General features: G+C 51.4%; 1 protein-coding gene across 1 annotated transcript; it reads right to left on the bottom strand.

Annotated features, from left to right (window-relative positions):
* Window positions 1-15,615: 15,615 nt before the first annotated feature.
* BLOC1S3 (biogenesis of lysosomal organelles complex 1 subunit 3) lies at window positions 15,616-18,492 on the bottom strand. Its single transcript, XM_045891733.2, has 2 exons — window positions 18,298-18,492; window positions 15,616-17,835 (listed from the first exon to the last, which is right to left on the bottom strand). The coding sequence occupies exon 2, from the start codon at window positions 17,824-17,826 to the stop codon at window positions 17,227-17,229; it is 600 nt and encodes a 199-aa protein (XP_045747689.1). The 5' UTR covers window positions 17,827-17,835; window positions 18,298-18,492; the 3' UTR covers window positions 15,616-17,226.
* Window positions 18,493-18,506: the final 14 nt, after the last annotated feature.

The raw sequence follows: 18,506 nt of genomic DNA, 5'->3' as shown, positions 1-18,506 counted from the left end.
GAGATTTTAGTACTACCCAAAACTTGGATGTTTAGTATAAAGGAAGATATTGCGAATTTGAGGCTCTGGGCTATATGGGAAGATGACAGGGGGGTTTTGTGGGGTTTTGCTGTGCGCCTGTGTGTGTTTGGTTTCTTCCAGGCAGCTAAACTAGGGGGCGCTAAAATATCGTGTCACCTTAACCCTCGCAGGGATGGAGATCTTTGGAAACCCGGCTTCAGTTCCTGTGAAACCTAATGTATTCCCGCTTTGCCCTAACTCCGGGATTAGAGTTCTTCAGGGTCCCAACCAAAGCCTTGGGTATTTTCCAGAGCTTTGAACGACGTTATTTGTTGCACCACCAACAGTACGTTGAAAGCCCTGGTGAGCTTCCTAAACTCTCAGCCACCTTGAAGGGAAATGTTCCTCCAAATGTCAGATTTGCCTTTCTTGGGTTCTTTCCTCCCTCAGGTCTTGGTGCTGCGATTCTTCATTGCCTTTGTAGTTCTATGATGTCTTCAGTGTTGTTTTCTTTCTTTCTTTCTTTTTTTAAAGATTTTATTTATTTATTTGAGACAGAGAGAATGAGAGACAGAGAGCATGAGAGGGAGGAGGGTCAGAGGGAGAAGCAGACTCCCCGCCGAGCAGGGAGCCGGATGCGGGACTCGATCCTGGGACTCCAGGATCATGACCTGAGCCAAAGGCAGTCGCTTAACCGACTGAGCCACCCAGGCGCCCCTGTTGTTTTCTTTTTTTAATAGCTCTTTAAAGATCATTATTTTGTAGTTTATTTATTTAAGTAATCTCTACACCCAATGTGGGGCTTGAACTCTTGATCCCGAGGTCAAAAGTCACACGCTCTACCAAGTGTGTGAGGTAGCCAGGTGCCCTCAGACAGTTATTTTTAAAATATTTTATCCAGGGGCACCTGGGCAGCACAGTTGGTTGAGTGGCCAACTCTTAGTTTTGGCTCAGGTCGCGATCTCAGGGTCTTGGGATCGAGTCCTGCTATGGGCTCGGTGCACAGTGCAAAGTCTGCTTGGGATTCTCTCTCCCTCTCTCTGCCCCTCCCATTCGTGCTCTTTCACTCTCTAAAATAAATAAATAAATCTTTTTAAAAAATAAAATAGTTTATCCAGCTTTCCTAATTGTTCTCATTTGTATGGTTAATCTCAAACAACTTCCACTAATTCCAGAAGGAGAATACACAGCTAGCCTCTTTCTAAATTTTACAAAATGAGGGTATGCATTACATTTGAAATAATATTTAAAATTAAAAATTTTAAAACCATGTTGATCTTCTGTTTGGTCTATGTGTGATAATAATAGCCAATACTTACAGAGCATACAACTTAGGTTTATGTGCATTATTTCATTCCATTGTCAAGACAGCAAAAAGATTTATTCCCATTTTATAGCTATGAAACTGAGGCTGAGAGAAATGAAGTCATTTACCAAAGTCACATAACTGATAGAAAACAAGGCTGAACGCAGCAACTTCTTCCTAGAAACATCGCCAAATGCAAGGGAAGCAAGGGCAAAAATGAACTATTGGGACTTCATCAAGATAAAAAGCTTTTGCACAGCAAAAGAAACAGTCAACAAAACCAAAAGACAACCAACAGAATGGGAGAAGATATTTGCAAATGACATATTGGATAAAGGGCTAGTATCCAAAATCTATAAAGAACTTATCAAACTCAACACCCAAAGAACAAAGAATCCAGTCAAGAAATGGGCAGAAAACATGAACAGACATTTTTCCAAAGAAGACATTCAGATGGCCAACAGACACATGAAAAAGTGCTCAACATCGCTCAGCATCAGGGAAATCCAAATCAAAACCTCAATGAGATACCACGTCACACCAGTCAGAATGGCTAAAATTAACAAGTCAGGAAATGACAGATGTTGGCGGGGATGCGGAGAAAGGGGAACCCTCCTACACTGTTGGTAGGAATGCAAGCTGGTGCAGCCACTCTGGAAAACAGTATGGAGGTTCCTCAAAAAGTTGAAAATAGAGCTACCATACGATCCAGCAATTGCACTACTGGGTATTTACCCCAAAGATACAAAAGTAGGGATCCGAAGGGGTACGTGCACCCCAATGTTTATAGCAGCAATGTCCACAATAGCCAAACTGTGGAAAGAGCCAAGATGTCCATCGACAGATGAATGGATAAAGAAGATGTGGTATATATACACAATGGAATATTATGCAGCCATCAAAAGGAATGAGATCTTGCCATTTGCAACAACATGGATGGAACTGGAGGGTATTATGCTGAGTGAAATAAGTCAAACAGAGAAAGACATGTATCATACGACCTCACTGATATGAGGAATTCTTAATCTCAGGAAACAAACTGAGGGTTGCTGAAGTGGGGGTGGGATGGGAGGGAGGGGTGACTGGGTGATGGACACTGGGGAGGGTATGTGCTCTGGTAAGTGCGGTGAATTGTGCAAGACTGTTGAATCTCAGATCTGTACCTCTGAAACAAATAATGCAATATATGTTAAGAAAAAAAAAAAAGAAGATAGCAGGAGGGGAAGGATGAAGCGGGGGAAATCGGAGGGGGAGACGAACCATGAGAGACGATGGGCTCTGAAAAACAAACTGAGGGTTCTAGAGGGGAGGTGAGTGGGAGGATGGGTTAGCCTGGTGATGGGTATTAGGGAGGGCATGTTCTGCATGGAGCACTGGGTGTTATGCACAAACAATGAATCATGGAACACTACATCTAAAACTAATGATGTAATGTATGGTGATTAACATAACAATTAAAAATTAAAAAAAGAAAGAAAGAAAACAAGGCTGAAGTATCTCCACCCATACATCCTTTATCAGGAGGCTACTAGAGGAGATGCTCCAACAAAATGAGGGCATAAACCAAAAAACGCTGTGATGTTTCATATGACACATGAAAACAGGGGCTTCCTAGGAAAAAGAGAAAGGGAGGTCCCAGGATTTACAGCACATAGGGTAACCAGTTCAGACAGAAGCAGGACAGAAGGCACCTGGCTGGCTCAGTCAGAAGAAGATGTGACTCTTGATCTCAGGGCTGTGAGTTCAAGCCCCATGTTGGGCGTAGAGATTACTTAAAAATAAATAAACTTTTGGAGTGCCTGAGGCTCAGTTGGTTAAGCATCTGACTCTTGATTTCAGCTCAGGTCATGTTATCAGGGTCATGGGATTGAGCCCCACAACAAGCTCCCAACTCAGCATGGAGTTTGCTTGGGATTCTCCCTCTCCCTCTCCCTCTGCCCTTCCACTTGCTCCCCCCCTTAAATAAACAAATAAAACCTTTAAAAATAAATAAACTTTAAAACTAAACAAATAAAAACAAGTTTCTCTAGTGCAACTGAGCCACCCAGGCACCCCGATTTTATTTATTTATTTGACAGAGACAGAGCAGGAACACAAGCAGGGGGAATGGGAGAGGGAGAAGCAGGCTTCTTGCCGAGCAGGGAGCCCAATGTGGGACTCGATCCCAGGACCCTGGGATCATGACCTGAGCCGAAGGCAGACGCTTAACGACTGAGCCACCCAGGCGCCACGAATTATATTTTTTTTTTACAAGTTGAGAGTAGTAGCTTCTAGGGCAGTGGTTCTAGACCAGCTGTGATTTTGCTCCCCAGGGGATATTTGGAAACACGTGAAGACATTTTTGGTTATCACAGCTGGAAGGTGGGTGCTACAGGCATCTAGTGGGTTGAGGCCAGGGATCCTACAAGGCACAGACAGCCCCCAGAACGGAATTACTGGCCCAAAATGTCAGTGGGGCAGATGTTGAGACACCCTGCCCTCCGGAACAGGAAATGAGAAAGGGAAATGCTGTGTTCATTAACAACCCTTGGAACTATTTGACTCTTTATAATTTTGATTTAATAAAACAACAAGGGTGGCTCAGTCGTTAAGCGTCTGCCTTCGGCTCAGATCATGATCCCAGGGTCCTGGGATCGAGCCCCGCATCGGGCTCCCTGCTCCACGGGAAGCCTGCTTCTCCCTCTCCCTCTCCCCCTGCTTGTGCTCCCTCTCTCGCCGTGTCTCTCTCTGTCAAATAAATAATTAAAATCTTTAAAAAAGAATAGTAAAACAACAAAACTAGTGGTGCCTGCCTGGCTCAGTCAGTATGGGGGATATGTGTATGGGTGGTTAGGAGAAAAGAAGCCAATCAAGAATGATCCCAAATAAAAATCTAGAAAATCACATACTCCAAATGTCAGGTACTGGTTTTCCCATGGGGGTCATCCCCCTCAAAGTTAGCACCAAGGAATATAAAAGGGCGGAGCCAGACGCAGCTTGAACAGTTGTACCGGTTGGGCACTGCACAAGGGCGCCCCATGGAAAGCGACTTCCTCCGCGTCCTGGACATCACACATTTGTAGCTTTTTAAAACAATTTTCCAAAAAGAAAAAGAAAATTTCCAGCGGAAGGCAATAGAGTACCTGGTTCTAACAAAGCTAGCGGACTGCGTGGGTTTTCCAACAGAGGGCAGCAGTGTGAGCAAGAGGAGCTGGGCACTCGCTTTGGCCTCCTCACACTGGAGCAGTTTTTCAAGCCGGGTGCACACTGCATTGTTCACTGAGCGAAAGGGGACAAACAGTTTGCGTCACTCCGACAGTCTCAGGGAGACCAGGTGGGGGCAGAGGGAAGGCGACCACAAGAGGGCTCCGGGTCAGGGTGACAAGGAGGCAGTTTATGGCAGGCCCCCTCGAACGGGCATGGAGACATACTCAGTTCTCTAATCTCCAGGTCCTTCAGTCCTGCCTCAGTGGCTCCATAGATCTCCAAGCCCCGGATGAAGTCGGCCTGGAGGATGGATCCTGCCATGAAGCCCCTCTGGGAAGGGGGCAGTGGGAGCCAGGCCCTTCACTGGAATCCAGTACCACCCCGGTGTCCATCCCACCCCATTCCCGGTTCAACCCCACCCCTCATCCCCCTACCCGCCCCTCCATCCCCCTCCCGCCCCCCCCCCCACGTTCCCCCCTCCTTCCCTGACCCAGATGCAGCGGGAACCTCCCCTCCACGCTTCTGCCATAGCCACGCCCCTGGCCACGCCCCCACATAGCCCCACCCTGTCCCCAAACTTTCCCAGCCCCTCTGGCTCTCGCACCTGTCTCCTCTGCCCCGTGCTCCACAACTCACTCAGGTTTCTACTGATGAGGCCGAAGTGCAGCTCTCATTCATTCATTTATTCACTAATTCCACTAATTCACTGTGCTGAGTACTGCAGAGTGTCCTAGGTGCTGTGGATGCGGAGGTGAACAAAAACAGAAAAGCGAACATCTGCCCGCAGGGAGCGTTCTGGGGAGGACTATTCCAGGAAGACGGAACAGCAAGTGCAAAGGCCCTGGTACAAAGGCTGGCGGTTTACAGAACAGCATGGAGTCCAGCGTGCACAGCGCAATGCTCCTGATTGTGTGGCAGCTCAGCCAGGTGGGCAAGGGACCAGTTCGTGGGGCCTCGAATGCCCCACGAGGGGCTTTGGCTTTTATTCTGTGATATAAGAATCCAATCATTTGTGTTCCTTCCTTCGTACATTTATTCCAAATGCACCTGCTCTTTGCTGGGTAGTGCTGGGGACACAAGGTGCCCACAACAGACCCAGTCTCTTCTCCTCCCCTTCACCCTCCACTCAGCAGCCACAGGGCTCTTTCCAAAGCACAAATATGCCCCCATCTCTCCTCTCCTGCTCAGAGCCTGCCTTGACTCCCCAGGACCCTTGGGACAAAACCATGCTCCTTATCCTGGCCCCGAGTGGCCTGGCTCCCGCCCGAGTCTTCAGCTGTACCTCCGGGCCTCTCCTAGAGCAGACAGCTCATCTAGCCCCAAAAGCAACCCCTGAATTTTCCTGCCTCTGGGCCTTTGCTTGTATTGTCCCTTCTGCCCTGAACACCCTTCCCCTCGAAACAGACTCTGACCCTCTTGACTGACATGTCTGAGGGTGACAGATTATGTGGGACTGAGTGCCCATCAGCTTCGGAGGGAGCCTGGAGACAAACATCTCAACGGCTTCGTGCACTCGAGGGGTCGATGCTGCGTGATGGTGTGAAGGGCATTCATTCATTCAACAAACACTTGCCCAGCATCTTTGTGCCTGGCCCTGGGCTTGGGGGCAGTGGTTGGACAGACACCTTCTGCACTCCCCTTGGCTGCTGGTGGGGGCCTGCTCTGACAGCACCCAATTACAAGAGTTTGGCCAACACACACTTTGTCAGAAAAACGTGACCTACAGATTTTCTGCTCAGGCCGAGTAAAAGCCACGGCACTTATGATGGCCTCCCACGTGACCTGGTTCCTCATTTCCTGTTTACAAATGCTGTTTTTTCCCCCACTGTTCTCAGCGTTTATTATTTTTAGTGTAAATATACACAAAATAAAATTTACCATTTTAACTCTATTTAGGGGGGCGCCTGGGTGGCTCAGTTGGTTGAGCGACTGCCTTCGGCTCAGGTCATGATCCTGGAGTCCCGGGATCGAGTCCCGCGTCGGGCTCCCTGCTCGGCTGGGGGTCTGCTTCTCCCTCTGACCCTCCTCCCTCTCATGCTCTCTGTCTCTCATTGTCTCTCTCGCAAATAAATAAAATCTTAAAAAAAAAATTTAACTCTATTTAGGGGCATGATTCAGTGCCATTAATATATTCAGTGTTGTGTAACCACCACTATTCGGTTCCAGAAATATTCCATCGTCCCCAACCAAAACTCTGGGCCCATTAAAGAATAATTCCCCATTCTTCCTTCCCCCAGCCCCTGATAACCCCTATTCTACCTTCTGTCTCAATGAATTCATGGATTCTAGATGCCTCACGTAAGTGAAATCATACATATCTGTCCTTTTTTTTTTTTTTTAAGATTTTATTTATTTGACAGAGAGACACATCGAGAGAGGGAACACAAGCAGGGGGAGTGGGAGAGGGAGAAGCAGGCTTCCCGCAGAGCAGGGAGCCCAATGCGGGGCTCGATCCCAGGACCCTGGGATCATGACCTGAGCTGATGTGGGGCTTGACCCCAGGACCCCGGGATCATGACCTGAGCCGAAGGCAGATGCTTAACGACTGAGCCACCCAGGTGCCCCCATACATATCTGTCCTTTAACATCTGGCTTATTCACTGAGCGTAGTGCTCTCACTTGTTCCTGTTGCGGTATATTCCAGAATTTCATCCCCTTTTAAGGCTGAATACGATTTCCTTGTATGGCACGACCCCATTTTGTTTATCTGTTCATCTGTTGCTGGACATCGGGTTGTTTTCACCTTTTGGCCACTGTGACCAATGCTACTATGAACATTCATGGGCAAATATCTGTTTGAGGCCCTGCTTTCAATTTTTCTGAGTCATAACCTAGAATGGAGTTGCTAGACCATTTAGTCGTTTTATATTTAACTTTTTGAGGAACCCCCATACTGTTCTCCACAGCGGCTGCACCATTTTACATTCCCACCACAATGCGTGAGGGGTCAATTTCTCCGCATCCTTGCCAACATTTGTTATCTTCTGGCATTGTTTTTTGTAACAGCCATCCTACTGGGTGTGAAGTGGCATCCCATTGTGCTTTTTTTTTTAAAGATTTTATTTTTAGGTAATCTCTCCACCCAATGCAGGGCTCGAACTCAGGACCTCAAGATCAAGAGTCATGAGCTCCACTGACTGAGCCAGCCAAGTGCCCCTCCCACTGTGCTTTTGATTTGCATTTCCCTAATGCACATGTTTTCGTGGGCTTATTGGCCATTTGTATATCTTCTTTGGAGAAATGTCTATTCAAGTCTTTTGCCAATACTTGACTTGGATTGTTTTTTGTTGTTGGGTTGTAGGAGTTCTTTATATATTCTGGGTACTAATCCCTTACTATAAATATGATTTGTGAATACTTTCTTCCATTCTGTGGACTGCCTTTTCACTCTGTTGACAGTGTCCTTTGATGCACAAAAGTTTTTAATTTTGATAAAGGCCAACTTATCTATTTTTTACCTGTGCTTTTGGTGTCCTATCTGTGAAATCCTTGCAAAATCCAATGTCATGAAGATCTCCCCTCATGTTTTTTTTTTCCCTAAATTTTTTTTTTCTTTTAAGATTTTATTTATTTATTTGGTGGAAAGAGACACAGCGAGAGAGGGAACACAAGCAGGGGGAGTGGGAGAGGGAGAAGCAGGCTTCCCGCCGAGGACGGAGCCAGATGTGGGACTTGATCCTAGGGCTCTGGGATCACGACCTGAGCCGGAGGCAGATGCCTACTGACTGAGCCACCCAGGCGCCCCTTCTAATAATTTTTTTTTAAACTATGATTTTTCTCCCATCTTCACAATGATTCATCTAAGAGTTGTGTGGCTTTAGCTCTCACGTTAGGTCTTGACTTGTTTTAACTTTTATATGTGGTAGAAGGTAAGGGACCAACTGCCCCCCCCTTTTTTTTGCATGTGACTATCCAGTGTTCCCAGCCCATTTGCTGAAAAGACCATCCTTTCTCTATTTATTGAATGCTCTCGGCACCCCCATCGAAAATAACTGCATTTTTTTTTTTTTAATAATTGACCATTTAAAAAAACAGACATTTTTTTTCCTAATACTCCCATGCATGTGAAATTAAAAATTAATAAATTTTGGGGATGCTTGAGTGGCTCAGTCCTTTAAGCATCAGACTCTTGGTTTCAGCTCAGGTCATGATCTCATGGGTCTGAGATGGAGCCCTGCATCAGGCTCCACACTCAGCAGGGAGTCTGCTTGAAGATTCTCTCTTGGCCCTGCCCTCCACACATGTGCTCTCGCTCTCTCTCTAAAATAAATGAAGAAATCTTAAAAAAATAAAAATTAATAAATTTGTACACCTTTCTCCTGTTAATCTGCCCACTGTCAGCTTATTTGTAGACCCAGTCATTGAACGTAGGAGGGTAGAAGGAAAGTCTTCTCTCTCCTATGGCTTCTGGCTACGGTGATGGGGTATCATTAGCTGGAACCTTCTGCTCACTCCAGAGGCTGCAGCTGAGAGTCCCCGGGGCCTGGCAAGGCAGAAAAGGTAAGGATTCTTCTTGGTCTCCTGGATCTCTGCCCGGGGTCCGATCAAGCCAAGTCATACAAAGCTCTGCTGTGTCTTCCCTTCCGAAATTGCCAGTAGCTGAGAAAACATTTGTGTCAACCAGTGCTTTGGGTGGGGCGACCCTTGTGATTTTTGTTGGAGAGCTCTTGCTTGTACCCGATCCTTTCCCTTACCAGAGATGGTCATTGTGTTCCTCTGCATCTGTCTCTCGTGCCCTTGGTCATAGGGAAAATCACAGAGTAGAACAAAGGCATGGGTCCTACCAGCCTGATGCTCAAGCTGGCTTCACAGCCCCGCGAGTCCGCAGTTCTCGCCAGCCTGGTGTCTACCCGGACACACTTTGCTGTGGGTCGCCAATAAAAAAAAAACAAACCAGGTGAGATGCTCTTCTCACCTCCTGTCCTGCCCTCAGAGCTGGGCTCTAACCCCTGGGAATGCTCCCTCTGGTTTCCGCTGGTGCAGGTTGCCTGCTTGCATTGAGTGGCTAGCTCGCAGGCTAGGGACCCAAGATGCCAAGTGACACACAGCATTTCAGACAGCGCCCCTCAGGGGACTTCGTCTTTTTTTTTTTTTTTTTTTTTAAAGATTTTATTTATTTATTTGAGAGACAGAGAATGAGAGAGAGCACATGAGAGGGGGGAGGGTCAGAGGGAGAAGCAGGCTCCCTGCCGAGCAGGGAGCCCGATGCGGGACTCGATCCAGGGACTCCAGGATCATGACCTGAGCCAAAGGCAGTCGCTTAACCAACTGAGCCACCCAGGCGCCCGGGACTTCGTCTTAATAAGGGGTTCCGGTCTCCAAGGGGCTGTGTCGTCTCTACTCTCATTGTCCTGTCGTGCTGGGAAAGTCCCATCCTGGTATCAGCTGCCTATTGTCGCAGATCATTGGATCTGTGACTGCAGGTGTCTCGTTTTTGTGGGAGACTGAAGACACGAATAAATGCAATTTTTTTTTTTTTTTTTTACCACCTGTGGCAATGGCAGTCTTTGCTTTCTTGGCTATCTTCCGGAGTGGCCTTTGGGATCTTGGCAGCTACATCTCTTGCACCCATCCTGGGGATGCCTCTTGTATCCCTGCTAAACATTCATTCGAACTCAGGAAAGTTAACTAGGGGTCTTTCCATGGAAGGACTTACGGGGTTGAGTTGCTATCAGACCGGGTGTACCTTTGACAAGCCTACTTGTCAACAGCCAGAGAGGGATCCTTTGATTTGGAAAAACTTGTACACTGGAAAAAGATTTTGGAGAGGGTTCATCCTCAACGAATGTCTCAACGAATGTCTTATTAGTACCTTTAAAAAGAAAACCACAGGCCCATCATGGAGCTGCTTGAGGTCCCCCAACATCAGTAAATCAAGATTTAATACTTAACCTAACTGCAGTTTGAACCCCCTCAGGAATGTAGCCTTAACCAGCCCCAGGAGGGGCTGGAGGCAATCCCCCGAGACACCTGCCCCCTTGGGAGGATGACCTTGACGGAGCGGAGCCTTCTAGTAAATCCTTCCTTCCTCTTTCTCCCCGCCTTCCTCCTCCTCTTCTTTTTCTCCTCCTTTTTCTTCTTCTTTTTCTCCTTTTTCTTTTTCTCCCCCTCCTTCTCCTTCTTCTTATTATTTTATGCCTTCTCCCTGCCTTTATAAACCTTTCCTTTCCTTTAGCTCAGTGGAGCTCCCCTCTGCTTGCTGGATGGGATGCTGCCTGATTCACAAAGCATTTAATAAAGGCAATTAGACCCTCAAGTTTACTCAGTTGAATTTTTAAAAAAGATTTTATTTATTTATTCATGAGACACAGAGAGAGAGGCAGAGGCAGAGAGAGAAGCAAGGGAGCCCGATGCAGAACTTGATCCCAGGATCCCGGGATCATGACCTGAGCCAAAGGCAGACACTTAACCGACTGAGCCACTCAGGCATCCCGAATTTTGTTTTTCAACAGTACCTAAGATCAAACTGAAAGGACAAAAAGAGCTTGGGGCTAGCCTTAGGGGCTCGCTTAAATAACAGAAACCAGAGTTAGAATAAATCCTCATTCACGGTAAATTCCCCTTCTCCGTCCTCTTTATGCCCCTTTACCCCCAATGCCCTGTCCCTGGGCCTCTGATCTAACCCCAGCCTCCTCCAAATTTTGGCCTCACCTCCTCAGCAAGTTCCTTTAATCCCTAAAACTCCTCTGACTTACCCAGAAAAATCCCTCAAACATCCAGCTGCCAGCATGAACTTTCCTTTCCGTGCAAGAATTCCAGAAAGCGCTCTGGCCTGATGCCTGGGCCCAGGGGACACAGGTTACTTCCGAAAGTGCTGACGGAAAGGAAGATAGTTTGGCAGAGGCTCTGGGAACAAGGTCCTTGCCGACCCTGCCGACTCCTCCTACTTCCCAGGGCTCCGTAATGGAAACCCATCCGCTTCAGGCCTTCCCATGCAATGCCCTTCTGGAATGCATCCTGGACCCCCACAGAACAGAGCTTCTAGCCCCTGGCCAGCTGCAGGGCCTTTTAAACTACAAAGCCCCTTTCTTCCTCTGTCAGAAGATGCCACCTAACTTAGAGACATGCTGGAGAGATTAGTGGTCATTTGTAACCCGCTCTTTGGGGGCTTGACTGGCTTTTAACGGGTGTCCTTCCCACCCATGATTAGACTGTAGTTAAAGGCCAAGGCCTCCGGGAGAAAAATGCCCCACCCTGGGGAAACAGAGCCAGAACCCCTCCCAACCCTCCTCCAGATGACCAGGAAGTGACACAGGAGGGTGCCCTGGTCAAGGCCCGACAGGACGGATTCTAGAAGCCTTCCCCCCCAAGGTGAGCCTGGCCGGGGGTTCGGTCGTGCCCCCACAGGCCTTTGCGGATGTTGCACAGGGTTCTCAGAAACACAGCATCACACTCGGAAGCCCCACAACACAGACACCTCGTTTCTGCTTTAATTGCAAATCTCCCCCCTGTTATAAGGAGGCAAATCCAAAACAGTGTGGTTGGCCGGGCTGGACCATCTCTCAGCGCTGTCACAGACATTGCTTCTCGATTGTTCGAAAACAACTTGCAGGGGGAGCAGGAGGAAAAAGGAATTAAAGTCAGCGGTCCTGGCCTGGCAGGTTGAGTCCCTAGAAAAACAGAAGTTGGCCCCAGGAGCGACTCAAAGTCCACCTGTTTCTCTTGCCAACTGCAGAGTCTGAAATCAGACTAGGCGGGCTGACCTTGGACTCCGACTCCCCTGTCCTCCTTGAGGCACTAGCTGAACGAGGCCATGACGCCTCCAGACCCCAAGCTTCAGTGGGCGCAAACCGCTCTCACCTGCTCGGGCCCCGAGATGTCTCGGCGCGCTCGAAAACTCACCCCCAAATCCTGTCCATCCTTCTCCCCAAACCCAAACAACGGCTTTGTGACTCTCCACGGGCAGCTGGGGACTGCCGCCCACGGCTGGCTCCTTTTGCTGCCCCTGCCCAACCCTTACATGCTCTCCTCCCAGATGCCACTCACAGCCCAGTTCTGGGTCCTTGGGGGCAGGGACCGCCTTTGAAACTTGAAAATGAGCCTCGCCCGCAGCCCCGGCTCAGCCCCGGCTCTCAGCCTCCCCGACTGAGACAGACCTTTTCCCCTACGCTCCCGGGAGGACGGTGGGAGGGCGGCGGGCGCTCTAGGACAAGCTTCTGCCTCCCGGGTGCATCCTGGAGCTCACTTCTCGGGTCGGTTAGACCCGGTCCATCAGGCACGGCCCGGGCCTGCCAGCAGTAGCGGGTGCAGCCGCCCTAGCTCCCGAGGCCGCACCTGCCCTGATTCAAGTTCACAGGCCATGGCACCCTCTACTTGGCTGTGACCCACCCTCCATCATCTTCCGCGGCTCTGACACTGACACCCGGCCCTCTCCCATGCCCCCGGCTGGGGGTCCCTGCTCCACCCACGACTGCAATGGTACACAGGGTCTCCGGGCCACCAGCGGGCCTCTTGGCCCCCCGCAGACAACCCAGACTTGCTTCTATTTTGTGACGGCTCCTGCAGACGGAACTGGCAGGGAACCGGAGCCGGGGCCCGCACAGTTTCCCCGCACGAAGCCCCGGAAGCATACCTAAGTGGCAAAGGAGAAAACTGCCACCGTCCACACCAATTCCGGCTGTGCTTTCCAATTCCAAGTCTGCCGTGCTGCTGACACATCTTGAAATCCCGCAGGTGCTTTTTTTTTTTTTTTTTAAGATTTCACTTCTTTGAGAGTGAGTGCACATGAGCGGGGGTGTGGGGGGGAGCAGCAGAGGGAAAGGGAGAAGCAGGCTTCCCGCGGAGCAGGGAGCCCGATGCGGGGCTCGATCCCAGGACCCCGGGATCATGACCTGAGCCAAAGGCAGACGCTTAACCGACTGAGCCACCCAGGCGCCCCAATCCTGCAGATTCCTAACCTCTGCTGGGACTCCTCTTGCCAGTGGGAATAGCAACGCTGCCCCAGTGCGGGCTATTCCTCTTCCTGCTAAAACTGCTACTGTGCACCGGGGAACCCGGACTGAGGACGCTGACCCTGTATGTTTAGGGAAGGACAGAGTCGACAAGGCGGCTAAACACGCAGCCTGAAAGGGATCCCTCATCCTCTCTCCACCGTGTGTATAAATCTGCCTTCGTCCCTGATTGATGTGATTAGCTAGTCAGGCAAATGCCGTGCAATCTGAACAAGACAAATGGACACCAAAGGGTGCTAAGCAATTATTGGGCAGATTATGCGTTGGCCCCCATGGCCCCCTCTCTTTTGACCTTCTGGCTTGCGCTTATCAGTGGCAAATCCCAGGACCTGTGTGCGGACGAGGGATGGCCAAGGAGCTGCAGGAGAGTCGGTTCTGCTGTGGCATCCACGTTTCTGACCAAATCATTTCCCAGTGCACCTTTCGTGAATCGCACCAGATTTCTAGGGGAGAGCAGCATACCTGGGTAACCCTGCAGGGCCCTCACTGCCCCTCGAGACGTTCCAAATGGATCCCATAGATTTACCTCTGGCCTTAGGCTTATCCCCCGTTTGCTGGGCGTCTGCACGCTTAGCGCACAAACTGGCCGCTATCCGACTAGACACGTCAACACCATGACAGGATGCTTTCTTTCTTCCAGGTTCTCCAAGGTTAAATTTGGGGAAGGGAACCAGCAGCCCAGACTAGCTCATCACATCATCCTCAGGTGTGTTTTGCAATTTTCGATCGTGTCCTTAAATTTGGGTGACCCGAACCTGCTCTAACTCGGCATCAGGTCACTTGGGGATGTGTCCCCCCGCTTGCACCAGAGCTCACCTTCAGTTCATTTCTATGCTGGGGGTTTCCTGGCCTCTTCCGCAAGGGTCAATCCAAACCCCAGTCAAGCCGGTGGTTGTGAAGTCCCCGAGGAAACATTCCCTCAACCCAGAGCCCAAGCCCAAGATGGGCAAGTTTCCTGGGTGTGTCTCCCTGGTATCAATCAGCCTTTCTTCCACCACATGCTCTCATTGGAGGTGTAGCTTCACTCTGAGGGACCGAGAGTTTTATGCAGGGGCCTCTGCTTCTCTCCAAACAGTCTGGCCCAAGGCCTGGCAGCCGTTAAATTCCAAAGTCCTGTCTCTGGGCAAAGATTATCAGGGCCCCCAGTTTGAAGCTATCTCTGCAATGTGGGCCGGGGAGATTTCCCAGGCTCTCTTCTGAGCTCCGCTGTACATTCAAAGGATGTTTATTTTATTTTTAAAGATTTTATTTATTTATTTGAGAGTGAGTGAGCACGAGTGGAGGGGCAGGGGCAGAGGGAGAGGGAGAAGCAGGCTCCCCACTGAGCAGGGAGCCCAATGTGGGGCTTGATCCCAGCACCCTGGGATCATGGCCCGAGTGGAAGGCAGGCGCTTAACCGACTGAGCCACCCAGGCGCCCCAGTTCGTTTATTTTTAAACCAGCATTTCTGGGTATTTTTCCAGAGGCAGACACCCTACAGAAGCACCAGTCCCAGAGTCTCCTTCATGAAACACTCCTTCAGTGGCACCATTCTCTGCTTACTGGTTGTTTGATAGAGGCCGAGTCCTCACCTGGTTTAAAAGCCCAGCTTCGGGGCGCCTGGGTGGCTCAGTCGTTAAGCGTCTGCCTTCGGCTCAGGTCATGGTCCCAGGGTCCTGGGATCGAGCCCTGCATCGGGCTCCCTGCTCAGCGGGAAGCCTGCTTCTCTCTCTCCCACTCCCCCTGATTGTGTTCCCTCTCTCGCTGTGTCTCTGTCAAATAAATAAATAAAATCTTAAAAAAAAAAAAAAAAAGCCCAGCTTCATCTGGCCTCTGCTGGTTACACCACTCACCCCACCTTCTCCCCAGCTACCCCCCCCCGCCCTACTGCTCTCTCCAATGGAAGACTGCACCTTCTTCTATTAAATAGTTATGCTCCCTTCTGACTCAGGGCCTTTGCATATGCTGTTGCCCCCCACCCCCGAAACTCTTCTCCACTCAATCCAGTTTCACCTCTTTACAGCGTCAGGGCTCAGCTCAAACTCATGCATTGCTTTCTCGGCGAAGCCATGTGACCTCCCCCCATCTGCCCAGACAAGGTCAGAGAGATCTCGGTTCCGCCCTCACAAAATTCCTGTACGTCTTCCCGGCACTCAACATAGTGGCCAGAAAAATCACAGCTAAAGTATAAAATTGCAATTATGAAAACTGCCCGTTTATTTAGGAGAATATTTTATTAATGTCTGTCTCCCCCAGTGGGCTGTAAGCTCTGTGAGGGCCTGGGCTGGCTGTTGTACCCCCAATGCCCAGCACAGGACAGGTGCAGAACAGGTGCTCGGTAATGGTGTGCTGAATTAACAAAATGTGAGTAAACGAAGAACCTGGGCAAAAAAAAAACTAGGGGTCCCGATTTCCCGGCTACAGTTTCCCCTTCAATAGGCCGGGCATGAAAGATCTCTTGGGAGCCCCATTCTTAGAGAAATCATCAACAAACCTACCCCCTGCTTAGATGGGGAGACAAGACAAATTCCCCATAGCAGTAACTGTTTTGAGTTTTAATGAGACAGGCACAGAGCACTCTTCCTCACTTCTCTATCCTGGGGTGGGGGCCTCAGATCTCAGCTTCAGGTTGGGATTACAAAGTGGGGGAGGTGGATAAATATGAATGAGACTTGGGGGCCAGGGCTGGCGGCAGAAGAGAGGGCAGAGAGTCTGCTAACCCCAGACCCTGAGCCGAGCCAGAAATCCAAATCCCTGTAGTCTCCAGGGGCCAACCTAGGGAACAGACACCATGTGTGTGGTCCTTATCTGCAAACTGGCATCATAAGGTACCCAAAGTACCTGGGAAAGACTGTAATAGGCCCTAAGTGCCTGAAGAGTGCCACTGTCAGCCTGGAGAATCAGAAGGAGACCCACATTGTATCTAGAGCTTGGACACAAAATGCCACCTTGGCTTGGAGGGTGGGGAGAATGTAACAACTTGGTCTAGAGGGTCTGGAGAAGATGCTATCTTGGGCCTGGAAAATTGGGAGGACTCCCTTGGGTCAGGAGGGGGCCTCATCTTCGGCCTGATGAAAGAAACCATGGGGGCGGGTGGCGTCTATGAAGCTAAAGATCAAGTAGCTAGTATAAGCATAATGGGAAAGGCAAAAGAAGCAAAACTAATCCTAAAGGTAGCTGGACTCAGGAAACAAGACTGGGCCCAGGGGTTGGAGCTAAGCCCAAGGACTGGAAGCTAGGAGATAGCAGAACCAGGACTAGCAGATGGAACCAGGGCCAAACCTGAGGAGCAGAAAAAGGGCCCCCAGCCTAGGGGGACAAAATTCCAGAAGTGGGGCTAGGCAGAGCCAAGGGAGTGAAGGAAGATGCTATGGAATCTGCGCCAGATTCTGGGGCTCCTATGGGAAGAAGCAAGACCAGCCCCCGTGAGCAGAAACCAAAGTCAAGACAGGCGGAGCACAAGGAAAGGTGAAGCAACATGAGACCCCAGGATGGAGAAAGATCAAGGAGCTACTAGTTACTAGGGGCTGGAGCCAAGCCTCAGGGACAGGCTGGGAACCAGCGAGCAGGGACAGGGGCAGGGCCAGAGCGAGGAACCAGATGCTAGAGGCAGGGCCAGGCTGCACAATATTATCATCTCCACCCCCCCCCACCCCCCACCACGCAGCGTTATCCAGCGGGCAAGGCTCGCCCTGAGGGTGACAGCAAGATGCGCGGGGAGCTACACAGGATAACGGGGCCAGGTCCCGGAGGCCTCAAGGACTACCCCCAGGGCGCAGAGCCAGGCCAGGGAGTGGGTTCCCGCTAGGCCCGCGGTCCCGGGTCTTGCTCAGGTTCGGTCCCCGGCACGCCGCGGATGTCGGGCAGCAGGCGGCAGCCGGCCACGATGTCCAGGCGCTCGGCCAGCGCGCAGAGGTCCCCCCGCGCCAGGCGCACGCTGTGGGCCGCCGCCAACCCTGCGGCCTGGGCGGCCGCAAGCCTGCTAGCCAGGGCGGCCACGTCGCGGCCCGCGCGGCGGTACACGCCGCTCACCGCGGCCGCCACGTCGTGGTCCAGGCGCGCCTGGCTCTCGGCCAGCCGGAGCTGCAGCAGCGAGCGCGCGGGGGCCGGCGCCGGGGTCTCCTCCGCGGCCCAGGCCTCCCCGGCCGTGTCCCGCTGCACCACCAGCGGAGGCAGGTCCCCCGGCGCGGCGGTCGGCTCCGGCTCCGAGTCCGAGTCGGTTTCCGCGGCCTCCCCGGCCACCCGCAGCCCCGTGGGGCGGCCGCGCGTCGGGCCCGACGGACCCAGGTACAGCTCCTCCTCCGACGAGGACGCAGAGAGCTCCGAGTCCGTCTCGGCCGCCTCCCCGGGCACCACCGTCTCGGGCCTCCGCGGCGGCCTCCGCCTACGACCCTGGGACGCCATGGCGCCGAACTAGGGAGAAGAGGGGCGAAGGGACGGCATGAGAGGCGCCCGGCGGTGGTTCAAAGGCGCAGGTTCTGGATTCCCAACCCCTTCAGTGACTAGCTGAGCGATTTGGGGCCATCTGCGTCCCCTGCCTGGGCCCCAGTTTCCTCTTCTGTAAACGGGCTCATCATCCCTGCTGCCAGAGATAATGGGAGCCACCGGACCCCACCCTCTTTGCGCACTGACGGGGGAACGGAGGACCAGATGGGATGAAGGCTCTGGGGCCCGAGCTCCCAGAGTACCAACCCGAGCTCTGCGATTTTGCCTCCTAGCAGAGGCCACACCCGCCACACCGTCCTCCGAGCCTTTGTCAGATCCGGAAGCACACGGGCTCCAGACCAGGGTCTCAAAAAGGGTGACAGCCCAGCTGGACTCTGGGGAGGGTACACGAGTGGGGGCGCGGGGCAGCGCTATCACCGAACACCGTACCTGGTTACCGAAGCTTCGAGCCTGCAGGATCCGCTACGCAGCCCAAGCGCGCCGTCTTCACCGAGGGAGGAGGGTGACAACCCCAACCAATACGGGAGCACGTTGGGCGGGCATGGCGGCCAAACACGTGGGTCGCTCGGCTACCTACCAGCAAAGCAAGCGCTCCAAACCAGCTGTGTGTATGGGAGGGGGGAATAGTCACGTGAGTA

This window comes from Mirounga angustirostris, unplaced genomic scaffold (assembly GCF_029215605.1).
Source record: "Mirounga angustirostris isolate CCGP_5_RB_7025 unplaced genomic scaffold, mMirAng1.0.hap1 SCAF_16, whole genome shotgun sequence".
Classification (NCBI taxonomy): domain Eukaryota; kingdom Metazoa; phylum Chordata; class Mammalia; order Carnivora; family Phocidae; genus Mirounga; species Mirounga angustirostris.
Note: the sequence above shows the minus strand (reverse complement) of the source record. Positions and strands in the feature narration are given on the sequence as shown.

Excerpts from the sequence above, each read along its gene's own strand:
- BLOC1S3 (XM_045891733.2), bottom strand. The coding sequence starts at position 17,826 with ATGGCGTCCCAGGGTCGTAGGCGGAGGCCGCCGCGGAGGCCCGAGACG.